The sequence below is a fragment of the Corvus hawaiiensis genome, chromosome 9, assembly GCF_020740725.1.
Source record: "Corvus hawaiiensis isolate bCorHaw1 chromosome 9, bCorHaw1.pri.cur, whole genome shotgun sequence".
Taxonomy (NCBI): domain Eukaryota; kingdom Metazoa; phylum Chordata; class Aves; order Passeriformes; family Corvidae; genus Corvus; species Corvus hawaiiensis.
This window is the reverse complement of record NC_063221.1, coordinates 11,648,981-11,676,613: the sequence shown is the minus strand read 5'-3', so window position 1 is coordinate 11,676,613 and position 27,633 is coordinate 11,648,981. Positions and strand designations below refer to the sequence as shown.

The following is a 27,633-nucleotide window of genomic DNA, read 5'->3' as shown; positions in this document are numbered from 1 at the left end:
GTCTCATTTTTATCTCATCTTTATTTTGAAATAGTGCCTATTGTGTGCTTAAATTACAGTAGTACCTAGTAAAAGTACTCTGTAACCCTTTTTCACAGCTAGTAGTCTTTGATCTTACTTTCAAGAAAAAAAAATTAGTGGCAGATTAGCCTCCCCAAACCTCTGAAAATCTCATTCTGTTAGTTTAAATAAAATCTTCCACTGGGAATATTTCTCCAAGTCCTCAGTATGCTTTCTTGGGGTTTCTTAGGAATATATATGCAAGTTTTGTTGGTAAACTTGTTTGTACTGAAAATTTAGTTTCTCCTTTATGTTTGTGGACTAGCTGGAAGTTTTGCTCAAGGACTTTGCAATACCAGAAATAATTTGTTATTAGTGTAACTTCATTGAAGAGAAATGAGATAAATGCTATAATTTTGTTTTTATCTAATGACATTTAATTAATGTATAAATGGTCATAATTATTCATTTAAGCATAACTTGCCATGCTCTGACACCAGATGTTCTTCCTTTTTTTTTTTGGGAAATGAAGTCAAAACTGTATTAAAATAGTGTTGTGTGATTTCCCATCCTAAATCTGAGATAGGTCATAATTGGAACTTCCTTTTTTTTTTTTTTTTCCCCCCTTCCCACTTTTAAACTGACGTTTGAGAAATCAGTTTCATCAGACCTTTCATGCTGCTGTGATGCCTCATCCCTTTTTGGCAGGGAGTTAGATGTCAGCCTTGTGCATTGTATGTCTGCTCTTTGGCCAAAGGACAGCAATGGGATAAATTGACTGGTGGCAAAGAAATTGTTAAGAGCTTAGTAGCTTATTTTTTTCCCTGACAAGAAATAAAAAGAGTGGGTCTTACATAGCGCAGGACTGATGACATGAGTGTGGCACCAGTGCCAGATACTACTTCAGGGACTAATGTTGTAGATGTGAGGAGACAATTTGGTGGGAGTTGTTGAATATAACTGTTTGATATCAATCTTGAATTGTAGAGCCAAGTTCAAACAAGAGCTGGGGTCTGTCCGAAGACACGTTAGGGGTGTTGAATTCCTTTGACATTGTTTACAACATTTTTCCCCTTAACATAATTCACAACAATGTGTAAAACCGTTGCCATGCTTTTAGTGCTATTTTCAATTTGGCATCATATCAAAATAATGTCTTCTTTAGAGATGGAATTTGTTGATTTTTCTCTCTTGTTGGAAATAATCCACTCTGCCTATAAAATGTTTTTGTGTAACACTCCTGCAGACAAATTTAGCCATTGGTATGTTTAGAAGTTCGGATACCTCTACCCATGGCCACCTTGCTGTACCAAAATTCCACAAATTGTGTTCAACAATCGTGAAATCAAACAACAGTTCTACGCCACGTTTGTCTCAGGAACTAAATGCAAGTACAGGATCTGTAAAGGTAAAATTGTGTCAGCAACCTCGTTCTGTTATCTTGCAGCAAGCTTTCTTACTGGGTTTACATGGTTATGTATAATATATTTTATTATCAATGGGTCTTTTGTGGGCGTATATATCTATCGATTCCAGCACCCTGTTTTTATTTCTTCTCCTGGTGCTGCTCGGAGTGCCAAACATTGCCTAAGTGTCATGAGTTCTTTTAATTCCTTTCCCACCCGTTTTTCGTCCCCTTTTCACCCGTGCTTTGGCTGTGCACGAGGTGCGGTGTAGCTGCCCTGCCGGGGCTGAGGTTGGCCGCACGGAGCGGGTGGAGCTGGGTGCGGTCCCGGCCCGCGCCCTGCCCGCGCCTCAGCGCTCACAGCCGGCCCGCCGCGGCGCCCCCTGGCGGCGCGGGGCGCTGCCTCGGGGCCGGGCCTGGGCGGCGCCTGGCGGAGCCAATCGGGCGCGCCCGGCGCGTTCAAACGAGGCGGGGGCGGTGCCGCGGCCCGAGCGGAGCGCAGCGGGGCGGGCGGCGGTTGAGGAGGGGCGCGCTCAGGTGAGGGGCGGCCCGGGCGGACCCTTCTGCCTCCCGGCGGGGGCTTCCCCTCCGTGGGCTGTGGTTTGGGCAGCCGCGGGGCTCTGGGCTGTGTGGGGCCGCGGGTCTGGAGGTGCTGCTGCTGCTGCCTCCTCGCCCTCTCCCCGAGGGCGGGCCCGTGACACAGCCCCGCGGCTGTGCGGGGTCTGCCGGGGCTCGGCCGGGGAGAGAGGGGAGCTTTGCTGAGGGATAACAGAGCTGCCGGTTCCTCCTGCGCTTTCGCCCAGCTTTGAGCGCTTGGCTTTCGTCCCTAGTTAGTGGCTGTAATTTTTTAAAAATGAGGAATGATCGTATTTCTTGTTCTGAGTTCAGTTCTCTCGAATTGCACCTCATTCCTTGTTTTAGAACGAAGGAACTTTTAATGGGGAGTTTTGCTTTTCTACAAAGTTTGTGACTATTCACAAGGCACAGCTGTGGCAAGAGGAGGGGAGAACTTACAAGAGTTACGTTAAAGCTGCATGGAAAGGATGGACTTTTCAGAAAACACTAAGACCATTCATAGCTTACATCCGTGTTTCTCTATTTACTGACTGCTAGACGGAACCACAAAGTTTGTATTTTACTACTCATGAACCATAGTTTCCTGTCTCAAACTGGATTGAGCAATAAATACACTGCTCTGAAATTTTGGTATTTTCCTCACAAGTTGTGAGCTATGAAAACTGCAGTCGTGACATGTGTAAGTGGATGTAATTGCATAAAGTCTGAGAGTACTCTGAAAGCTATAACTTAAAAGTGCAGCATTAAAGGAAACTTTCGTTGGAGCAGTAGCTAAATGGTTTCTTCTACATCACTTGCTCTCATCTTGCTTTCCTTTCTCCCCCCGACCATGTACTGCTGTTGTTAATGATATTGCAGCTTTTGAAGGATCAAAGACAGATGACTTCTCGTTGACTTGTAACAGTGAATTAATTGCAGCTGGCAAGTCTGCAGTGGGTACTGATATCAAACCTGTTACAACCCAGTAACTCTGATGCAAATGCAACAGGGAAAACATACTTTCCTATACAGATTACATATATAGACCTTTTGAAATATGTACATGTAGAAAGGACAGAGAATATATTTTGCAGTTTTCTTTTGTCCCCTAGGCTAGGTATCTATTGTTTTGCTATGTGGCTATGTACTAGAGCGAGCTAAAATAACATCTAAAGGTGTTATTAATAGTTGTCTTTATTAACTGTCCTATTCTGATACTGGGTTATATATATTCCATATCAAAATGCTGAAAAAATCTGCTTCACATGTTCACAGACTTCCTATTTAAGGCTAACTGTTCTTCTATTGGAGTCTGTTGCCTGTGAAACTCTAAGTGTAAATAGCTGTGAGTGAATGGAGGCACAATCTGGAATTTCCTTGCTTTGGTAATCATGGTAGATCACTTGGAAGAAATATCCATGGTCACCTTTGTTGCTAAATAGTTATATTGTTCTTTTTACCAACTGGTGCTTCTTTGTAATGGTTGGTTTACTTTCTGAAACAAATCATAGGATTCAATAAATCAAGTCAAATAACCTGCTGTTGTTGGAAGCAGTCATTCAAATATAAAGTAATTTCTTTTTCTTTTAATACTGGAGGTGAGGCAGGATACTAAGTGTTCTTAATGTTTGGGAACGTGTACTGCAGTGTATGTAAGGAGCTCCCTGTGCACCAAAACATAACTCACACTGGACCTGAGAATCGTAAAAAAAATTTTGCTTTGTCTCCCCAGATTCCTCATGAAGCAGCAACTAGAAATAATCCTTTAGGAAAGGTGCTGTACTTGTTAACATTTGGGTTTTAATTTGCTGGAAGACAAGATGCCTATTTACACAGTTCCTGCCAGGAGCCCCGCTGGGACACGATGCATGGCCACTTTGCGGAAGGCTTCCTCGCACAATACCCTGGCCAGCAGCAAAGCATCTGGGCAGCAGCTGAGGTCACAGGTGTTGGGAGAAAAGGATAGTCTGCCTTCGTGTCCTGAGAATAAGACTGAGGAAGTAAATAGGACCTATGTGATTTCAGCTTGTGAAAAAGTGAGTGATGCATCAACTACTTTTAAACTTGAAGGCAGATTAACACTCCAGAGGAGAACTGGAACAAGCAAAAAATCAGTGTCTGGTAGTGACACAACACAGGGCACAGAAGAGCTACAAACAGAGAAAAGACTTACTTTGCAGAGGCGTGTGAGGACTGGGTCCACAGAGAAAAGTAAAATTAATCAGAATATTGTGCCTAGAAAAGAAAATGATGACTTTGATGTGCAAAGAAATGGCAAGATTACACTTCCGCAGAATATTAAGGGTACAGATGGTGTTAAACCAAACTTGAAGTTAACTGAGAATCAGTCAAGTACCAAGTTGCAGCATAACCTGAACAGCAAGGATTCCTTTGGTTTAGTTGGTTGCGTCTGTGAAAATGCTATTTCCAAGTGCATAAAAGATAAGACAAGCACTGCTGACACAAAGTTTCAAAATGAAGTTCCTAAATCAGAACAGTTAGTTACCTCAAAATGTACTAATGGGCTATCAGGAGAACAACCGAATGAAAAAGGCAATATAAATAAGCTAGCGGGAAAGCAAAGGGTACAGCACTTGATGATGAAACATACCAGCTTGGAAAGACCAAGGACACCAGCAAAAGTTTCAACAGAAAGATTTACACTGACACCAATGAACAGCACTTCTCAAGATCAACCAGCTCCCAAGCCAACCTCAAATGAACGAACACCTCATCTGCAAATTGTAGCCAAAAAACTCCCTAATGTCTCCAGCTCTCTTCCTGTGAGTACAGGTTCAGAAACAAAAGTGAACACAGAAACTTTAGCTGAGAGCAGCAGCACTGGGGAAGATGTTTTCAAAGTGAAAAACAGCAAAGTGATTGTAGCTGCGCGGGTGCGGCCCTTCAATAACAGGTTTGTATCCTGGACTTATTTCTGGTGCTAACAGTGTATGTTGATTTCTACTTTGTACTTTTTGAGTTATTTAAACATTGACCCAATAAGGATATCAGATAACTTCCAAGTATGTATTATACTTCATGCAACACCAAGATAAAGATTTTGTTAAGACACTGAATTGACTTTATAGGTGTTTGGTCTATTTTTTACATATTCATTAACAGAAGTATTTTGAGCCTTAATACCTTTCCTCAAACAGGTATTTTTAGCAATGATCACTGATCTTTTTATTTTCCATTAGGCAGTAGATTGAAATTACTAACTCAAAGCATGTAGCTTATATTTTTTTTATTTTCCGCACTTTCCATTCAGAGAGAAAACTGAAAACTCATTCCCTGTAATCTCCATGAGTGGTTCAGAGACAATTGTACGAAATCCATCCACAAACCAAGTTTACAGCTTCAGTTACGACTTCTCGTTCTGGTCTTTTGACGAGGGTCATCCTAATTTTGCAAGTCAAGCAATGATTTATAAGACTTTGGCACAGCCACTCCTTGAAAGAGCTTTTGAGGGATACAACGCTTGTCTTTTTGCTTATGGGCAGACTGGCTCTGGAAAATCGTACACGTAAGTTGCTAATAATAATAGTTAAAATTCCATAGGAGCCAATTGTTATGGAATGTTAAGTCATGAAAGAGATTGTATGGAACAGATTTCAGTGTGATTGAATTGTGTCAAAATGTTAGTGTGTATTTTAAAAATAATTAAACCAATATTTATAGCAGTTAAGCAAAAGTTAACTTTGGAATATTTTTATGTATCTGACCCTGACTTCTTTCTACTTTTAATGAAGAAAATAAAAACTTTTCAGTTTCAGAAAACCTTTATCATTGCAGAAAGCTTCTCAAACTCTTCCAATGCTGTTTTTCACCACTGTTTGCTATTTTGTGCATGAAGCGGCATAGTAAAATATAGCATGTTTTTTGGAGAAGACATTTAAGAGATCATTATAATTATGGTCCTTAAGCTTCAGAACTTCAAATAAAGCCAGATGTTTGTGGCACTGCTTATTTGAAATCAAATCTTTGCAAAAAATAATCCCAGATAAGTAACATTTTTAGGGTTTATGGCCACCTGTGTGTATCTTATTTGTATTTTGAAATAGAATGCTTAGTGAGCTGTTTGGTTTCCAAACATGCATCTATTAAAATTAGTTCGAGTTTTATAATTCCTATCAGTACTATAGACTTTTAATAAAGGTAGTTGAGGATCAGAAATGTTTCAGTTCAGTTTGCAATAAATACAGAATTTACACAGAAGTAAGTTCTCTTTTAAGTGGATGAACTCAGTTTTTACTTACGCTGTTGTTTTTACCTTGGCCTGAAAGAAAGAGAACTCTGAATTGCAATTGTTATCCTATGTAGGTTTGTTGGGGTTTTGTTGGGATTTTTTTCTTTCACTTAATGACTTACCTTCACCCCTTTGTGTTTTGAACAAGGCTGAAATTAGTATCAGGGTCCTCTGGTCAAGTTTACACAACAAATTTCTGCTATGCAGCCGTGTGTGTCTCTAGACTGTAGGTGGATTAGTCCAGTGCACTGGTGTTCTGCTGTGGCAGAACTCAACAGGGAAAAACTGCACCAGAGCTGGAGATGGGCTTAGGTTACACTGGAAGTCTGCAGAGAATATAAAATGCAGGCATGTTAAGATATTAAATATCTATAGGTTTAGTGTTTATAGTGCAACATATTTTTCAGCTGCTGTAGAGTCTTTATTTTACTTGGGTTTTCAACCCATTTCTCAATGGATGAAATAGAAAATAACTCTGAATATCATCTTGTCCAACTCTACACTTAGACAAGCACCGATTTAGATCAGGTTTATTTCTGTTGCTTTTTGTTGTATAATTTAGAAGTGTATGGCATGGCAGCTTTAGAGCTGTACAGTTAACATTAAAACTATCTATGGAGAGTTACAAAGCTAAACCAGCAGGATTTTTGTAACTGCAGGATGATGGGATTTGATGAAGACCGAGGAATAATTCCAAGACTTTGTGAAGATCTTTTCAATCAAATAGCACAAGTGGACAAGGAACAGGTGATATGCTTATGCCATTGACTTTACATTGGAATATGAGGAAACCGATACCTTAGTGCTGATCCATCTATTAGTGTTCATATTTTTTTGCTGATTCAAGTCTTATTTTTATTCATAGCTCTGATTCAAGGGGTTCCCTAAACAGTCAAAATCAACATTGTTTTGCTTCCTTAATGGCAGTAATGTGAGAAGAAAATATGGGCATGGTATTTTTCTTGCATTGCTAGACTAGGATTCTTTCCTCTATATTGCATGCCTTACAGTATGAGATTTATGTAAGGAAAGGCAAAAAAAAATCCCAGTGAGCTCCCTACTTTCAGTGGAGGCAGTAAAATAGAGCTCAAAAATATGAATTTATCATTAAACATCACGTATCAAAGCAAAATACATTGTAATAATATTCCAATTCTAGTATTCTAGCTGAAACAAAAAATAACTACCCCCACTTTCTTTGTATTTTTTTCTCTGTGTGGTTGGTTCCGTCTGTAATGACGGACTTGCAGTTCAGTAGACCTTAACATTCAGTTAATCTTATTCGGGCAAACTTTTCCATTTTTAAGTATTCCAAATTTCTTTACTGCTTTATATTTGAATTCTAGACTTAGAATCCTAATACCTGTGAACATGTAATATTCTAACCCTAAAGCAGATTTGATAGACACTGAGGAATTTAAGAAAGTTATTTATTGCTGAGTTTGTTTATAAAGTATAACTTCTAAAAAATCCAGAGCTTTTTTTATTCCTTTGCTTTTGCATTGTAAGTGATTCCGTGGCAGTGAATTGTCTTGAGTCTTGTCTTTCTGATTCCAGTGCTTTAGGGGTTTTGCTGCAGTCTTCCTTGTCTCTTAAAGAAAATTCCATTTTATTTGAAAACAGAAAGACAACCCAGATGCCTTCAGAGGAAAAAGATGTGTTTTCATGGCAGTGTTGTTGTGGTGTTTTTGGTTTTTTTTAATTGTTGTAGGTAGAATCAAAGTTTACCTTCCCATTACGTCATTCTGTTCCAGTCAGGATGTTGCCAACATCAATCCATGTGTTCCCTGTGACAAATACCGTGATGTAGAAGCACAATACCTAAAGGAAAGAGATGAGTGCAGGTGCAAACAAAACTATGGTTTTGTGTACTAAAAACCCAACGCTGAAACTTCTGAAGTTGATAATATATTTTTTTTTTTAGTGCTTTATAGCTTCCATCTAGGAATATCTATGGATGGAATTCCAATGAATTGTATTTTTGATCTTAGCAGTGGGGTTACAGTAAATAACCTTTAAGGGTCCCTTCCACCCCAAATTATTTCATGATATCATTTCTCCTGGAAAGTCCCTTCAGCACAAATGTTTAGAACATTGAAAATCAGGATCTGGCAGTTTAAGTTAATTTTTGAAGCAAAGGATGATCAATGTGTTTTGTGGACTATATTAATAACTATTAATTTTATTAGGTCTTGTATCATCTTGAAATGAGCTTCTATGAAGTATACAATGAGAAAATTCATGATTTGCTTGTCTTTAAAGCTGAAAATGGACAGAAGAAACAACAAGTAAGTTGCTCACAGAATCAAGTATCTGCATAACCTCCAAGTAGTGGCATTTATTCTGAAAAAAAATGCACAAATGACAAGTGATCATTGTTTTTTGTCTAAGTACATTAGTTGTGAACAATGGGATTCAAGTAAAAAAACAAATAAAAATATTACCACGTGACTTAAAGCAAAATGCTTGGCACTGGAGAAATGCTAAGCAATGCTGAAATAGAAACAAAATGATTTAGTAGAATCTATCAAAATATTTAAAATCTTCCCTTATCTGCAAAATGAAGATGATCTTATCAGCCTTTATAAAAATCCTTCTAGGATATTACGTATCTAAATCTCCAGGCTGTAATAAGAATCTTCAGTACAATATGATTTGAGTTATAGTCCTGTAATTTAGATGGAGTTTTCTTTTTTTGTTGACTGGTTGTCTCTCAAGAAGCTGGAAGAGGTGGAAAAGAAACAAGATTGGCCTGATTAACTAGTTAAGGATCACTAGTTAAACTAGTTTAGCTAGTTTTTAGTGTTTGTGTATTAGAATATGTAAAACCATAAATTAATGAAATTTGTCTGAAGTAGTGTATGTAGGGAAGGAATTTATCATGACTGATTTATCAAAGAAAAGTACTTCCTATGCTTTGACATGGAACACTATCCAGGCCACTTGTGTGTAAACTGAGTATTAGTTTTATGATAAAGATGATATGCAACATTCAACTTGCTGTTGAAATAAGTCCTTTAACCTAAGCTTGGGACCTAGGTGGGTTTGTTACAAAGAAGTTGAGGCTCTACTCTCTCGTCTAAAGCAGGAATGCTTTCACTCTGAGTTTTGCCGGTGATTTTGGGGTAAGCTACTTAGAAACATAATAGATTTATGTTGCAGAATTTTTTTTTTTTTTAAATTTAAGATATTCCTGAGTGCTAGATTTAACTACTACACTCCTAATAAATTTTATTTTGAAATTATTCTCATCAGCTTCGTGTAAGAGAACATCCAGTTTTAGGACCATATGTGGAAGGCCTGACAGTGTAAGTCTTAACTGTACTTATCTTAATAGATGTATGGTGTAATCCTGAAAGAGTGTGATGATTATCTTGAGGGTCCATGAAAACCTGTGTACTCACCAGTAAATTAAGCAAGATCCCAGTGTTATGTAGTTTTAGAAAAATGCATGATTAGCTTTATATATTGTCTTTATTGCCTTACCGAAAAATGTGTGGAAGTCTCAAGACAAGTGAAGCTTTCATTGTGTATTTGTTTTCTGTTTGTAACTGGGAAAATGTTTCAGAACTCAGGTAACAGGGAAATCTATAGAAAGAAAACTGTCTGAATCCAAACTTTTCTTTTTCCCCCCCATTCTAGGAATGTTGTCCGTTCTTACTCTGATATTCAGGTAAGAGTTATTTAGTTACCAAAAGGGGATGCAAATATTTCTGCCTGCTCCTTTCCTGCTTACTGGTGAAAAATAAATTCCATGGATGGGAAGCAAATCCTTAACAGACTGTCCAGTATTCTATGATATTTCAGCTGATTCTGTAAAAGCGTGATGAAGACTAATCTTGTATAATGGAGCCGAGTAGATTTGTACCATCAAGTGTCACTGTACACATGGTTATTTCTAAAGTTTAACTTCTAATTCCTCTCTTACAGTCATAATTTGTGTTAGTAACTGTATTTGCAAACATTTAAATATTCAGCTAACCATCCATAGCAGGGTTTGGTTTCACATTCTGACTTTTGTCTCCTACAGAGTTGGCTTGAACTAGGAAATAAGCAGAGAGCAACAGCTGCTACAGTAATGAATGACAAGAGCTCTAGATCTCATTCTGTCTTCACCCTTGTCCTGACACAAACCAAGGTATTGCTGGGATTTTTTTGTATCTGTTCAAATCTGGTAGTAAAAAGTTCTTTCGTGTGCTGCCTAGAAAGTTGTGAGAATATACCTGAAGAGCTTTGAGTAAAGCACAGGGCATTTTAACATGGCTTTCTACACAGCAAAACTTGTTTTATTTTACATGCTTTGAGTAGATTCTGATGTCTTTGTGCTAAGTATATTTATAGCAGCAGTATAAATATGTCTAGGCTGACAGATCTAGGAGTAGTTCCAAGCTTCTCAGTGTGACTTTTGAGATGTAACAGGAATCCTAATTGAGGCCAGATTGAATTTCACACTGCTGCCAACACATCTTAGCTTTTTAGAAGGTTAGGCTGTGCGAGGTGCGTGGCTGTGCTGAGTTCCTGCAGGCAACAAACTGGGGCAATGGTAGGAGATGCAATTTCTGCTCAGTTTCAACACACTTCACTGAATAAATGTTTTCTTGCTTCAGGATGCCTCTTCCCCAGGTGTCTCCAGGATATAGGGACTACAACTCCTCATCTGATTTGCAGATGCTTAAAAGACAAAACCTGACTTAGTGATGTGAGCCTGAAGACAGAAATGGAATAGGTAGAGCTCCTCAGGAGTCTACAGACTGTCAGTTTTCTCCATTGACAAATGACTTGTTGGTTTGGGAGTTTTTTGTTCTTGATTGGTTTAATTTTTTGTCCCAGCTTCCTGGATTTTCTCCTTTCTTCTTCCCCTTGCCATTCTCACCACTAGATTATTGATTTTTCTCTATCATAACTTTTTCCACCGACTCCTTAACTGATCTTCATTGGTCTAAGTCAGTAACAGCTTACTGATTTGCATGTTTATTGGATAACTGCAATTGGATTGACTGCAGTCATCAAACTTCAGACCCAAACTCCTAGTTTGGTAATCTGTTGTGTTTGCAGTTTATGCTTATGCAGTTATTCAGCCACAATCAACTGATACTATGGTTATAAGTCTGAGCTTAGTCTCCTTCAAGGGATGTACACAAGGTATCCTATCAAAAGTTAAAAGTTAAATGGAAGCATGAAATTTTTATGTATTTAATGTGAACAGCTTGTTAGATTTCTGCTTGTCTTCAGGCTTTTTATTTTGTTTTGAATGCCAGCATCTCCCTTTCTTTCCAGGTAGAATTTGTGAATGAAAAACAGTGTGATCGTAGGCTTACCAGTCACATAAATCTAATTGATCTAGCTGGCAGTGAGTGCTGTACAAAAGCTCAGACCACTGGAGAAAGGCTGAAGGTAAATCAAGAATGGAAATCTGTGGGAAAGGTTTGACTCCTAAGAATACCCTTAAACTCCAAAGCATGCTCACCTAACTTTTGGGCAGGAACTGTAGCTATAAAAGGATATATGTAGCCTTTATGCTTGTCAGTATTACATCACATTTTGCTAGTGAGGGTGAGTGGCCTGAAGAAGCTGTTTGGACTGTGCAATGTGGCAGATCTTGCTTAGAACACCTTTCCCCATGTTATGCAGGTCTAATGATCCTGCAGGAGGAGTGAGAGGAAGCTGTTTGTGTGACTTTGGAAATCATGAATCGAATATCACATGGAGTTGAGGCTTTCCCCTTTTTGGGGGCATCTAATGAAATAGATTTTTCTAATAAGAGACTTTATTTCAAGCTGTCTTTGTAAGTTTGATGGTTCTTAACACTACTTATTTTAAAGGCAGCCTTTGTTCTTTCCAAATGAAGATCCAAATAAAGATGCTCTTGCATCTTATTGATCTTGTAATAATTGGTGACATTTGATGTGGTACAGCTGTAGCATACATTGAACAAACATAATTAATCAGTACAGTTGATAACATCACAAAAGAAGCTGCAACTGTATTATATTTACTTTTGGTTTGTGTAGGAAGGTGTGAGTATCAATAAATCACTGTTGACCCTTGGAAGGGTTATTTCTGCGCTCTCTAAACAGTCTCAAAACGGAAAGAAAATGTTCATTCCTTACCGGGAATCTGTCCTTACTTGGTATGTATATTTCAGAGTTTTTTATATAGAAATAGAGGCTTTCTGAGACTCTGGTTTTCTCATCTCTTTATGAGGCATCACTTCCCATCCTTTCTCTCGCTCTCTCTCAAATGACCTGTGGAGGGAAGAAATCAGCCTGTTGCATCAGATATAGACCAAACAGGAGCTTGGTTTGTGTTTTAAGTAGCTAACAGTCTCTCTCAAATAAGTAGCAACACGCTGGGTATTTTGTATTTAATCTGTTCCACTTGGGAAGTTTTGAATTTTTCTGTCAGTGTGAGGGCCAGGGATTGATTGCTGTTCTCCTGTCCGGTGAAGGTTGTTAAAGGAAAGTCTTGGTGGGAATTCCCAAACGACCATGATTGCCACAGTGAGTCCAGCTGCCAGCAGCACGGAGGAGACGCTCAGCACCCTTCGCTATGCGAAACAGGCTTGTTCAATTATCAACATTGCTAAAGTAAATGAAGATGTAAATGTCAAACTAATCAGAGGTGAGATTGACATCTGCAGTCTTTCAGGGTTTTCATTTCATGTGTGTTTAGCTTATTTCTTATAAGAGTTCTTACTACTAATAATCTGTTGTGTTGATTGACTGCTTGTCTATTAGACTAATACAACTTCTTCCTTTTAATATTATTGTTCTTTGTGAGCTTTTTTTTCCTAAATATAGGTGATATCTTAGGCTACACTTGAGAACTAGAAATAGAGAAAAGTGTTTGGTTTTTAATTAAATAACAGGATGAATTTTGTACTATTGTACTGAAGTGTATTTTGCCTTCATTTTTTACATGTACTGTTTGTCTGGTTTGTCTAATGTAGAATTAAAAGCTGAAATTGAAAAACTGAAGGCAGCTCAGAAAAGTGCTCTGAACACTGATCATGAAAAATACAGGCGTTATTTGCAGGAAATAACATCTCTGAGGGTAGAATTGCACCAGCAGGAGAGGAACATGGCAGAAATGCAAAGGTTAGGCACTCATTAATGTCTTAATTTAAAATGGAAATGGTAAAATTTATACGCTGTAATTTTTCTCCTAATATATTTTGTTATTTTCTCTGTATATTAAGGGCCTGGAAAGAAAAACTTGAGCAAGCAGAGAAAAGGAAATTGGAAGATATAAAAGAATTGCAGGTACATTTTTTTTCTATAGGACATAGTACAGAAAATATAACCTCAGCAAACCTTGCAGAAGAATGAGAGTAGCTGTAAGATTTGGTTTCCTTAATGCTCTTCTTTTAACAGATTGCTATGGCTTCTTAGAAAAATTTAATATGATACTTGAATGCATAAAGTAAATTGTTTTTTAAAGCAGAGCTCTTTTTTATCTAGAAAGCTGGAATTGCATTCAAAATGGACAATCATTTACCAAACCTTGTCAATCTCAATGAAGATCCTCAGCTTTCTGAGGTGCTGTTATATATGATCAAAGAAGGAGAAACTACAGTTGGAAGGTGTACACCAAATTCAAAACATGATATCCAGCTTTCCGGAGTGCTGATTGCTGATGACCACTGGTTTGTAGTGTTCTTTTTTTTATACTTTAAGTTTCTTCTCGCCCTTCCCTTTCTTCTGGAGTCACTCTTCCTTCTGGCAGTAGCAAACTGTAGTTTTCTAGCCAAGAAAATACTATGTAGGGATATTTTTTGTACTGCTCAATGATTAAGGCAACTACCTTCTGTTCCTTCTAGAAATCTGTTAACTAAGGTAGTTTAATTTTTGTTCATTTCATTCATGTAGCAAAGTTTTCTTCTGCAGCATTTCTGCATGAATAAGTCCTGATCAAATAATGCTGCGTGATAGATAAATGTTACATTTAGTTCAGTGGAAAAGTGAAATGCCTTGACAGTTCTTACTTTAATAAAAATAGACAGCAACTTTACTGTACTGCAGAAATATTGCTTAAAGTGCATTTTATGCAATTGATCCCTAAAAAAATGCTGTAAGAAATGTAACTAATCAGTTATTAAAAACATGAAAGCCACATTATCAAATAAATGCGCAGATGGCAGGATATTGTAGTAATTTTTTAGCAGTGGATTCTTAGATATAAATATAGGTTCTCTACCAAAATATAGGTTGTTGTTCATTAATTGTGTTGTACCTACGTAGTATGAAGACAATACACAGAAAAACAATAACAGAACACTATCTAAAGCCTGAATTTTAGTTTATTAAGAAACATCACTTGCAATTGTGAGCTACTGATACTGTAAATGTTTCTTGTTTTCAGTGTTATAAAAAATACTGCTGGCAAAGTAAGTATTATTCCGCTTAGAGAAGCCAAGACATACGTAAATGGGAAGTGCATTTTGGACCCAACAGTTCTGCATCATGTAAGTAATTGATTTGATAATAGTAATTTGTGCATGTGTGGGTTTCTTTGCTTTGTTAATATCTCAACTTCAGACTGCAAGTTTTCTGAGAATGCTCTGTAACCATAAATATTTGTCTATTTCTCTTTGATTTCTAGCTTCATCTGCATGTTGTAAACACTGAAAATTTTCTTATAAATCTAAAACTTTTAGGAGGATTTTTTTTTCCCCAATAGGGTGATCGAGTAATCCTTGGGGGAGACCATTATTTCAGGTTTAATCATCCAGCAGAGGTTCAGAAAGTTAAAACACCTTCTTGTGGGACTACATGTTTGCATGATGGTCCAAAAGATTTTGAATTTGCAAAGAATGAGCTGCTTATTGCACAGCGAACACAGTAAGTATTGATTCTTCTTGTTCTGAAACTAAGCTCAGTTGCTAATTCAACCATGCAGTTTGTTTTAGAAATAACTGAAGATTATTAATTATTTCACAATGGGGGTAGTTGGAAAATAGCAACTCCATTTATAATGGAAGTCACAGTCACAGCTGAAATGATGTATACCTCTAAGGTTCAATCACCACAAGCTAATCCAGGTAGCAAGAATGTAGACCACTATTAAAGAAACACTGAGCTCCAGGGGGTCTCAGAGTAGTGTATCTCTTTAATTATTTTCTCTCCAAGCATATGATGAGTCTGAAAATGACTTTTGATGTTTTAAAGAGATTTAAAGTCTGAAAAGTAAATCCCTTAGGAAAATGAAAAGAACGCAAAGTAATTACCTGAGTCTTCTGTGATGGTGGAGAGTTTGAGAAACAGTGAAGTGTTATTTGTACTTACTTCATTATGGGGAGTTATTAAACTGTAAGTCTCATTGATTTAAAATTTAATTTTGCATCTTAATGTGATTTAGTGAGTTTCTATTGCAGTCTTTAAATCTGTGAAAAATGATGTAATAAAATAAAAATGGAACTTGAGTGGACTTTGAAATTCTGGAATGTCTTCCATATTTACATTGGAAGTGTCTACATTTTGTCCATGAACTCAAAAACATGCAAAATATGAGAGTTGTTTTGTTTGAAAAAAACCTTAAACCCTCATGACAGAAAAAAAGCTTATAATCTTTATACAGCTTGTAAGAGATAAACAGCAGCAATCTAAATGTATGACACTTGTAGGCTTGAATCAGAAATTGAAGAGGCACGACTCAAAGCCAAGGAAGAAATGATGCAAAGTGTCCAAATAGCAAAAGAGATGGTTCAACAAGAACTGACCTCACAAAAAGAAGCGTATGAAAGCAAAATAAAATCCCTGGAAGCAGAAGTGGTAAGTTGCCATTGCATCATTACATAAAATATATCAATAAAGTAAACCAGAAACTAGTATGTGTGATATATGTTTGTTTGGTGCTTGGTTGGAGTTGGTTTGTTTGCGTGTTTTTGGTTTTGGTTTTCTTTTTCTCTTGCATATTATAGCAGCATTGTAGGGAATGCAAAGCCTCATTCTTTAAAAAAAGAAGTCAGCCTTAGTAACACAAGAAGTTGTGAAGTGGTTATTCTCTTCAGAGTTATTCCAGGGATTGTAACTTGTAAGCAAAGAAAAATACCTACAGTATCTACCTTATTGCATGAGGCTTTTAAATCACTATACTGGATTAATTAACACAGCTTTTTTTTCTTTTCAAGCTTGCATGCTACTTTGTAGTTGTTTTTTTCAATACGGTTACAACATGCATGAGTTGGCACAGAATATGTAAAACATGGTAAAACAATAATGATATATCTTATATCATACATACTCTATAGAAGACCTAAGGTGATGCTTCTGGACTGGGGATATAACCATTGCTGATGTTGGGCTGTGTAGGTCACAGAGGCTGCGAGTTTTAAATGTGTTGAATATCTGCCTGAGGGATGGGTCAGAAATGCTGTAGAAGCGGTATTCCTTCTCCCATGTCTCCCTTTTGATACTAGAGAGAAGAATCTCGTAAGAAGCAAATCCAAGAACTGAATAACCAAAAAGCCACAACTAAAATACAGGAGCTGGAGAAGGCAAAGAAAAGCCTTGAGCTAGAACTCCACTTCAATAAGAAGCGTTTAGAAATGGAGACCTTAGCTACCAAGCAGGTAATTGGAAAAAAAAAAAACGTTTTTAGGCAATAAGCTGTGGTTTGTTTGGGGGGCTTTTTTTGTTGTTTGTTTTTTAAGAATCAATTATTGTAAAGGAAATGATTTAAAGTACTTCTGTGTGATTTTATGCATGAGACCTGATGTTTTGTTTGCAACCTGAGTATGGTAACATATTAATGTTGGGGATTGACTAATGCTGACCTTATTTCTTAAATAATGTGGATGGTTTTGTTCTTGCACCAAAATTTAGCAACCGTTGCCTTTGGCAAAAGTTATTACTTCAGACATTAATGTAAGTAATGACTGAGTCTTGGCTGGTGTTCATATATATATCTGACTGCTGCAACAAATGCAAGTTTTTAAAAAAGCTGTTCCTTTTTAATTCCAGTATTTTTTTGAGCATTGCAATATGTAAGCAAACCCAGAAAACTGTCAGTTTGAAAATTAATTATTTTATATCAGTATAGCAGATGTCCAGTATAAAATTAATTTTGTTAGTCTTTAAAATGGCAGGAACAAAAAATTTAGCTTCAACAAACAGCAATAAGAGTTTTAGGTTTGTTTTTTTTAATCACTGCCCATTCTCCCCCAGGCTCTAGAAGACCATACTATTCGTCATGCAAAGATAGTGGAAGCTCTGGAAGCTGAGAAGCAGAAGATTGCTGAGGAAATACACAGCCTTCAGAAGAATCACAGAAGTGGGAATAAACCAATGATGGGTATGTATATGCATAATGTTGCAAAGGCAATGCTGGCTTTTCTCTTGCTCAGTGGGCATGGGCAATGGGTGCTGATACAGGAACTTTTTCTGTTCCACTAACACTTCTCTAGTGATCCTGAACAAGAAGAGCCTTCTGGTTGTTACAAACCTTTGCATTCATCATCTATATGTATTGGACTGTGTTAGAAGCTCTGTTTAATCACACGCAGGGTGGTTAGGTGGACATACATGTAGTCTGTATTTATCCCAATTAGTTAAGAGTCCTTCCCTCTCTGTCTCCACTGGTCAGGCATTAACTCATTGGGGAAACTGGAGTAACAGAATTCATTTTGTTCAGTTTCCTGCCTTGGATTAATAATAATATAGTGTCTGGTCTTATGCCTCTGTTTCTGAAATACCTTTTACCCAACCATTTAAAAGGGTTATCTTGCCCAGGAGGGTAAGTTTTCCCGAATGTATTGGAAATTATTGGAACTATTGTTGGGTAAATTACATTTGTGCTTTTGGGTTGCGGGTTTTTTTCTGCTCTTAATCTTTTTTAACCCTAAAGTTGTTCCATCACATTGTTTGGTTCACTAAATCAGTATCTTCTATATTCTTTATTAGTTCCACTGAACTGGAAGTCTCTGAAGCTGTCTGTGATGATTAAAGAGGCTAACACCATTAGTAATGAATTAGGGAAAAACACTGTTTTCTGCAGGTCAGTATCTGAGTTACTTAGTTATAAGGTGTATATGTAATGGATATATAATATTTATATGTGTATTTACACATTATAAATATTTACTTATTTATTTATATGTATATTTATGTATATATTTGAGGGTGGATTCTGGATGTGCAGTGAGCTGTTGGTGTTTCTTTTAACAGTCTTGTGCAATTGAACATGATAAATGAATTTTCCAAGCTTGCGTTAGCTAAGTGTGTAGTTGAGCCTTGTTACTTTGAAATGGGAATTTCTAATTGAATTTTAGATCAAAACTTTAAGCTATAGACCATTAACTTTGAATTAAGTGTGCTTTGGAGGTGAATCTTCTGATGCCTATGTCTATCTTACTTCGGTTCACATATCAAAGTGGTCCTAAAGCATGTGAGATGCATAATGTCTCAAGAATTTTTTGTGCCACATTTTTAGTCTTCATTTTAGTCTACCTACAAGTACCTTTTTTATTTTTGCAATATGAATATGTGTTTTGTCTTGATTTTTTGTCTTCTTTTTTTTTAACTTTCTCCAATTCTTAGGCATGACAAAATTGATGATAAAACAGGAACAGTGTCCTCTATTCAGGTGCAGGTTCGTAATATCAAACTGGGAATAACAACTTTTTGGAGCCTAGAGAAATTTGAGTGTAAACTAGCAGCAATGAAAGAACTCTATGAGGTCAGTAGCAATTGAAGAATAACCACCAATAATCAGTTATTTTTTGTCGAAGATAAGATTTTGATAATGCATACAGAAGGAAAATCTTGTGGTTTTTTGAGTTTCATGTGATATTAAACAGCAAGACATGTGACTACTTTTTAGTAAAAACATGCATATGCACTTGTCCATTAGACAAAAAGAGTACAGTGGAAGAAAATTGCTTTATTTGGGTCATTTTGTGTAGAGAGTAAGAAGCAGTAAAACAAGGACTGCTTTGTGAGTCTTTTGGTTGTTCAATTGTTTTATGTTCTAAATGAAAATTTAATTTTCTAAAGGTATCACTTGAGTTTTCATTATTATCTTCTACTTATCCATATGTTGACTACTTTATCACTTTTTTCTGTTTAACCCTCCTCCTCCCCTGTGTTTTCTTTATTTTTTCAGAGTAATGATAGAAATAAAGCCGTTGTTGATGTGTTTTATGATCCTGCTGACGAGTGGGAACCTGACCTTTCAGACAGCTCCATTTCCTCGCTTTCCAGAAGAAGGTACAAGTAATTTGTAGCTACTCTTCTACACTTAAAGCAAAAACTTGTGTAATTATCTAAATATGCTTTTGTTCCACTCTCATACACTGTGTCATCTGATGACTCTTATCTTGTATTCACTCATTCTCTTGGATTTCCTCATGGACAAAAAAAAGGATCAAAAGTTGTGTGTAGAGCTTTCCAAATCATGGATCATCTATGTATCATCAGTGCAGAGTGAAATGTGTAGTTTTTAATGTTTCCTTCCCACTTCTATACTATCAAAGCATCGTTTTGAAGGAGTAAATTGCATATGGTCTGGGACCTTGTATTTGAAGTTTTAGCCTTATAACAATATTTATAACTGTCTTGCACACTTTTGCAAGCTGTAGCTCATCATGGAAATGCTTGACGAGGAGAAATTATTTTCTTTTCAAGGTTTTTCATGTTTTTATTTTATCATCCTTTCTTAGAAGTAGAAGCTTCATGAAGAACCAGAGAATTTCTGGATGTTTGTCTGAGATAAAATTGCAATCTATTCAGAATAAACAGACTTCCTATATATCAGGTACTTGCTATATGGCAGAACACCTTTCATTTCATACTGACAATTCAAACCGACTACATGCATAAAACATAGGTGCTTCTAATAGTTGTTTAGAAAGACCACTGTGGTTGGAAAGCAAACTTAAAAATGTCCTGTTTATGATACCTTCAAATTCATAATGTCAAGCTGTTAACAGTAGGGGTGTCTGTATATTTGGTTATCCTTTGTTAGGGCAAAAACTTCCTGATCAGCACTAATTTAAGAAATTTACCTAAAACATTACTCTGCTTAACTATGTGGGTTAACTGGAGAAAGAGGCTGAATCCTGATACAGTAATATGGAGACTTCATTTGCTTGTGTTGTTGCTATTCATTCAGTTACTGAGGCTTCCCCAAGCTTTTGGCCGGGTTTTACAGACTGTTTTTTTCTGAAATATAGGATACTTTAGTCTTCCAAATATTTGTGTACGTTCAGTTATTTTAGATTGGCTGGATTTTATTTTCTATTTCTCTCTGTACATTTGATTGTTGAAACAAATGTATTCATGTTAAAGAATTTCACTATGGAATTTGTCGTTGTACTAACTGAATTTATAAACTATTTAGAACGTGGTACAGGATTTTTTTATGAATTAGTGCCTTGAGTGAGTGTCTATATAAAAGTCATTACAAAGACACACTGACTGCTCACTCCTGTGAAGAGTTTCTTGCATGTATGTTTTGCTTTTACCTCATACAGGTTCGCTGAACAAGTCCAGCATATGCCCAAGCTTTTCTGAATTGTTTCTTCCTGGAATTTGCAAAGAATCTATAAGTTCAGCTTTAGATTTACTGGAACAGATTAACGAAGGAGGAAAGAGCATAGCAGATAGTCTCCTAACTAATTTGTTTATAATTTTTTCTGGAGCATCTGCTATTTCAAAAGCCTATGAACAGCAAGATGAAGAATGTCAGGAGAACTGTAAGTGTCATTTTCATAGCGTTTCAAACATTACTAATGACTTGTCATTCAGATGCACAAGCATTCATGTGTTTGTCAGCCACAAGAATTAACATTCCAATGTTCATTTGCAAAGGAGATGGATCTGATAGATCTCTTTCTCTTGTAGTTTTCTCTCTTGATCGTGCTGCTCAGTCCTACAGCATCAGAATTATCTCTGCTTTTGACCAGATTGTGGTTATAAGTAAACTCTGGCTTAATAATGTCCAAAAGTGTCCTGGATCTATAAAAGTTGATGAAGAAATGAAACAGGAAATAAAGAACTTGGGAGGTTATTTACAGTTGCTGTTACAGGTAAAGCATATTAAAGAGTTCATCTGTGTGTAGAGAACTTCTTTGCATTAATGCAGTATCTATTACTGGCTTGCTAAAAACACTTAAATGTCCAGTGTGTGTAATGACAAATCAACACACCTAGGGAAGATAAATGGCCAAGGCTGCATTTTTTTCTGGCTAAGCTGGTAGTTATGTGTGCTAGTGGAGAGTAATGCAGACCTTCCTGTGCCCAGGCCCTGACAGAAGCATTGGTTCTTACTCATAAAATGGTAGAATAAAACACACAGTGATAAGAGCAAATGATAATTTAGACTTTGAAGTGCTGCAGTTTAGAAACTTATAAACCAGTGGCCAGTGAATATTACTTTTGTTCATGCCATAGCCTTGTGAAGTTTGTTTTTTTTTTTAACTGTGTAGTATAATGGTATTGTTGTTTTGTGGTTGCAAGGCATGAATTTTTAGCTGTGATAGATAAGCCATTGGAAGCAGGAAGATGTAAAGCTGAAAATGCCTGAGCATTGTGTGCTACAAACTCTTGCTGTATAGCAAGTATATGTTCTTTGACCAGAGGTGCTTTCTGGCATCAGTGAATGATGTGCCTTTGTTTCCCAGGGGTGTTCTTCAGATATATCCTCGATGGTAGCAGAAGCATGGAGCAAAGTAAACCAAACAGTAAAACAAACAATGAAATACACAGGACACTTGGCAGTAGTCACAACAGCTGATATTTCATTTCCTGAAGAGAACAACATTCCTGCCTCTAGTCTGCAGGTGAAAAATGTTTCTTAGAAATACTGATTATGAATAGTAATTTTGATGTTGAGGTCACACTTGCTATGAGTAACTGTACTCAGAAGCAAATTGTTACATATAACAACTTCATCAACTGAATTAAGTAAATTTAGAGTTTATCTAAATACTTCATATTTATAGTGAAAATAGATGTATTAATAACCTTAACATTTTTTTTTCCCTTAAAAGCCACATCCTTTAAATCTGTGTAACTTAAACCTATGAAAAGAAAGAAGTGTATGGTGCCTTTACGTTTGTACCTGCACTGAATTATACAAGTCTATCTGTCTCACTGAAATTCACTATTTATATTTTGGTAATCTGTGCTTTAAGTGCCACACTGAATTTACAGAAATCTGACTGAACTTCTGTAGTTCAAGGAAGACATGTGACTGAAGAGACCTGCACTGAATAATTAGCTCAAAATTGTTTCTAGCCTACTACAGAAAATCTGTTTTAACTCAAGACCACATCAGATTCTTTAATCATTGCATTTTGAACCTTTGTTTTAAAAGGAATTTGTACTTGCCATTTATGATGGAGTAGGCTCAGGTCTGGAGTGTCTCATTGATGCTGTACAGGAGAAAGCAAGAATGGTACAGAAAGAACTTGTGAAACTATGTCCACAAAATGAGGTGAGATGAAATTAAGATTATAAACTGCTACTATATCTTGTAGACACTTGATCATGTTTTGTTTTTTGTGCTTCTATTTTAAATCATGAAGGTGATACTATAGGGAGTTATACAAAATAGAGAATAAAGTATAAGCACCATAGTTAAAAAACATTTCTGTGGCTGAAACTTCTAGTTGGCAAGTTAGGGTGCCCCTTGGACATACACCATTTTCTTAGTGGGTAAGCCCTTTTGACAGAGAGCCTGGATGAATTCCAAGAAAATACTTGGGAAAGACTGGAAGCTTCTGAGTGATCAGTTGTTCCTCTGAAGGAAAGCAAAACTTTCTGCCTACTCTGGTTTTCACTGTTGTCATTCTTAATCCTACAGACAGTAGTGAAACGGTTGAAAATATTTTATTTCAATGTGTTTGCTTGGCTCCCAAATACTTCATGTTTCTAGCAAAAGGAACTGAGCACTCTGCTTTCTGAATAATGCTGTTTGCTTGCAGCAGATTCTTAAGTGTCTGCAGGACTTCTGTAAAGGTTTGTCTCTGATGCAAGTAATGTGAAGTTGGAAAGAAAACACCAGAGCTACCCCTGCTGCTTAGAATGGCAGTGATACAAAATTACGGGACAACCTTTCTCTAGCGAATACTTAAATATGTTCATTTGATCCTCCCATAGTGAGGGGTTTAAAACCTTGCAGATGTAATTAATGTTTTCTACCAGTTAATGTTTTCTTTGAAAAATTGCATGTTAAGTTGCAGAAAATGTTACTTCTGCTTTGGATATTTCTCTCTTTAGTATGTCAGTGTTTGTTCTTATCCTTTTAATGTACTTTGACTTGAATAAAGTGTACAATATAATTAAAAGTTTCTTTGTAGATTCAAAACCGAATAAAGGATAATGTGGTGGCATTAGCCAGATTCCTCGAAAGTAACATGTCTTACTGCAGAAAGGTAAGAGAAATGTTTCAGAAAATGTGTGCTTTGAGTCTGCTATTTAAATTTTAAGGATGCTTTTATCTAAGAAGAGGAGTGTGTGTGTGTGTATATATATATGTACATACTGTATATTTACGATTGCATGATAACACTTCCTATCAAGCATCATTCCTGTGATTGGAATGCTAACTTTCCTTGCTGCTGCATTTCCACTCAAAGCTCTTTAATTTTACTTAGGATAAAGAATTTCTTGAGGCACTTATATCTTCCTTTTTGTGCTCATCATGAACAGCCTAACTACCTGTTGTGCTTTCTTTTTAAGCTGAAAGTTCAGCAATGCTTGTGTAACTGTTTTATAACTGCTGCCATAGATTATGACCATAATTACTGGTATTTTGAATTAAAGCCAGGATAGATGATTTGATCTAAGAGCCAAGCATTTCCTGGATTTTAATGTCATTTGCTTTTTTCTTCTTTTCCTAACCGCGTTAACAATGTGCACTTCTTTTCAGTGCTATCTCACTTCTGTGACGTGATATCAGTTTGATTTTGTATTGGCTTGATCTATGTGACTGAAACCATAATAGGCATAATGTATTTGATGTATTTGGTTCTATTTAAACTGCTCTTTATTAATACAGAAAGAAACAGAGTCTCAGTTGCCGGAAGAAGAAACTCTGTATCGAGAAATAAAGAAAAGCACTAAGATTGCTGTGAAGTATTTGGAATTGGAGCAGTGCCTAACTGAAGTCTGTCAAATTGTTTCTTCCATGTTGCAAGGTATTTATCTGAGTTACCACCTGTAACCTATGGGCTACAGGAGACTTGCAAAGCCAAGGAGAGGGCTATTTGGTCTCTCTTTGCAAAATGCTGCCTTTGATTCTTCTTGTTTCTGTTTTTCATAGGATTATACAGAAACACCAGCCCTCTCAGGAGCTTTGCAGAAAATATTTCTGTCATAGCTGGATATTTTAACAACTATTTCAGTTTATTTACCTTGTCTTCCGCGAACAACCCTATCCAGAAAATGCATGTACCTTTTATGAACCTGGATGAATTGGACTCTCTGGTTGATTCCCTTATTCTGAATTTTGAACTTGAACAAGGACAGCCATCACTGCAATCTCAAACTATTTGTAATGAAACTACTGAGGCTCGAGGAGGACAGGTTGAAACAGGTCAGGTAGAATTTTCTTGGAAATGGAATGGGATTCCAGAATGCACACAGACTCCAGAGCCTTCACCTGGTAGGATAGAATGGGTGTAAAATGTTATTATCAAGAAATTAAAGAGAACTCTTTCCTATTGTAACATACCACAAAAAGCTAAAATTTATTGCTAATATTATTAGTGAGTGAGTGGTGTGAAAGTAAATGCCATGATTGTATGAGGATAAGTACCCTATATTTCACCAAAGAAAAAATACATTCCTTAAGAGGCTGTTAAACTTCAAAATAGAATTTCTTCTGTTTTAATAGAAGTGTATTACTACCTAGGTTTATAAGAAATAATTTAATTTTCTTTTATTTTTGCTTCACCTCAGCTGCATTATGATCTGGTAATGCTATTGCAACTTGAAAGTAGTTTTTTATGCCTTTTTTTAAACAGAGCAAAAACTTTGTATTTATTTATGTAGAGAAGGACAATGAGAGATAGTAAAAGTACTTTACAACCTTATTTGATGAATGCTTTTTAAAGTGGTTTTTAGTTCATTGAAGAATCTGGACTTAAAGTATCACAATGATGCTGTGCTTCAACATGATCTGAAGTAAGTTTATGTTGGGTTCATTGCTAGTGAGTTAGCTTTTGATTGCTCAAATCACTTTAACCACTATTCATACTGGAATAGAGGCATATCGCTTCCTGAATAATATATAAATTATCCCAGGTTGTAGAGAGCTTCCCAATCCATTACTTCCTTGTTCTTTCTATCATTGTTTAACGTCTTACTTTTAGTCTGCTGGCTGGAGTTAACAGGAAGGATGGAAATTAACTTGCATGGGTTTTAGAAGGCCTGGACTAAGCACAATTTTCTCACAACAGTGCTGAGCAATTTATACAGTAAAACATAAGGTTTTTTCGTAGACATTAACACTTCTGTTGTGGTTTAAGCCCAGCTGGAAACTGAGCACCACACAGCCATTCCCTCACTCCTCCACCAGTGGAGGAGAATCAGATGGGTAAAAGGGAGATAATTCCTGGCTTGAGCTATAGACAGTTTAATAAGAAGAGCAAAACCCACACTCACAAGCAAAGCAGAACAAGGAATTAATTTACTGCTTCTCATGGTCTTCCCCATGGGCTGCAGGGGATTCTCTGGTCCTATGCCTGGAGCATGTCCTCCCTTGCTTCATCATGGGGTCGTGGGTCCTTCTCACAGACTGCAGTTCTTCATGAACTGCTCCAGTGTGGGTCCCTTCCACAGGGTGCAGTCCTTAAGGAGCAGCCTGCATGCGTCCCTCATGGAGTTAAAAGTCCTGCCAACAAACCTGTTCTAGCATGGTCTCCTTTCTCCACGGGTCCACAGGTCCCTGCCAGGAGCCTACTCCATCATAGGCTTTCCCTGGGGTCACAGCCTCCTTCAGGTTATCCTGCTGTTCCAGTGTGGGATCCTCCATGGGCTGCAGGTGGATATCTGCTCCCACATGGATCCATCCACAGGTCCCACTCTCTCTGAGTTGTGTTCACGCTGGAGTTCTGGAGTGTCCAGTACAGCAGCACAGAAACAGCAGCGATGCCCTGGCTAGGTGCCAGTCCCTGTGCGTCACCACTGCTGTCCTCAAAATGTTCCCAGGCATTGCAGAGTGAGGGGATCAGCAGCACAACAGCAGGGAAAGCAAAAAGCAGCCACTGATGAGCACTACACTAACGAACTGTAAAGCATCAAGCCCAGGGCAAGCATAGGAGTCTGCCCAAAGCAGCCAAAGAGCCACAAGGGCTGTAAATTCCATCTAACACATTCCAATCAGATCTCTTGTTATCTGAAACCCTTTGAGCCCTACATTGGGTGCCAAAGAGGGCTGCTGTGGTTTAACCCCAGCTGGTAACAGCCCCACACAGCTGCATGCTCACTGCCTCCTGGTGGGACTGGGGAGACAATTGGCAGGGTAAAAGTGAGAAAAATCAGGGGCTGAGATAAAGACAGTTTAATAGGGAAATCAAAAATTGTGCACACAAGCCAAACAAAACAAGAAAATCAATTCACTGCTTCCTGTGGGCAGGTAGGTATTCAGCCATCCCCAGGGAACAGGGCTCCATCACATGTAATGGCAGTATGAGAAGCAGAAAAGGCCTTGGCTCTTTGTAAGTTCTGCTCAGCAATAAAAAAAAAAAATCTCTATTTTATCATCATTGTGTTTAGCACAAATCCAAACTATTGTTCTGTACAAGCTACCTTGAAAAAATTAACCCTACCCAAACCGAAATCAGCACAGCTTCCAAGGTGGATATTCATAGCTGCCATCTCGCCTTCTGAGGGAAGATGTTCAACATCTTGAGAATTTCAGTCTTTGAGGACATGTCAGACTCTTGGAACTGTTTTATGTGAAAAGACTACAGCAGAAATCAATCATTTTCTTTTGAAAGCTTTCACACTGTAGTTATAATTGATGCTGTTATTCAGTGATTTTGTGCTTTTCTGATGTAGAGGAAATGGGGAAGGTAATTATGCTGATCCAGTTACCCACATATGTATTTCCTAAAGACTAGTACACTGTAATACTTCGTCAAAAAATGTCTAGCAGTGCAGCCCTGGCACCCAAAATACTCAGCACTTTTTCTTGCTGCTAATAATTTCCTTCTTACATGAGGTGTGATGCTTAATTGCTTTCTTACTGTAAAGGCCTTTGCAAGTTTGCTCAAGGGTTAAGAAAGTATATTCAGTTGTTCAGATTTTTATGCTTTAAAAATGAAGAGAAGCCTGATATATTTCTACTTGTGTAAATATATAATTTTGTATTTGGCTGAAGTTTTAAAAACTTAACTGGTTCTTCTGCATTGTGTATCTAAGCATGGGAAATGTAAAGAGTAAAACTACATCATGTAACTGATCACTGATTTTTACAA

At 37.2% G+C, this 27,633-nt stretch overlaps 1 protein-coding gene across 2 annotated transcripts; it reads left to right on the top strand.

Moving 5' to 3' along the window:
• The first annotated feature begins 129 nt into the window (after nucleotides 1–129).
• Nucleotides 130–27,633, top strand: KIF14 (kinesin family member 14). 2 transcript variants are annotated; one of them, XM_048312556.1, is made up of 30 exons: nucleotides 130–1,408; nucleotides 3,693–4,874; nucleotides 5,232–5,486; nucleotides 6,869–6,956; nucleotides 8,399–8,497; nucleotides 9,465–9,517; nucleotides 9,852–9,882; nucleotides 10,240–10,347; nucleotides 11,487–11,603; nucleotides 12,221–12,339; nucleotides 12,658–12,830; nucleotides 13,159–13,306; nucleotides 13,408–13,471; nucleotides 13,670–13,854; nucleotides 14,571–14,673; nucleotides 14,889–15,049; nucleotides 15,832–15,979; nucleotides 16,627–16,779; nucleotides 17,375–17,501; nucleotides 18,110–18,203; nucleotides 18,746–18,884; nucleotides 19,311–19,414; nucleotides 19,867–19,961; nucleotides 20,680–20,901; nucleotides 21,050–21,234; nucleotides 21,829–21,987; nucleotides 22,524–22,643; nucleotides 23,509–23,583; nucleotides 24,210–24,348; nucleotides 24,474–27,633. In XM_048312556.1, the coding sequence occupies exons 2-30, from the start codon at nucleotides 3,781–3,783 to the stop codon at nucleotides 24,833–24,835; spliced, it is 4,920 nt and encodes a 1,639-aa protein (XP_048168513.1). In that variant the 5' UTR covers nucleotides 130–1,408; nucleotides 3,693–3,780; the 3' UTR covers nucleotides 24,836–27,633. The 2 variants fall into 2 exon arrangements, with proteins under 2 accessions (XP_048168513.1, XP_048168512.1); XM_048312555.1 differs by lacking the exon at nucleotides 130–1,408 and adding an exon at nucleotides 1,885–1,942.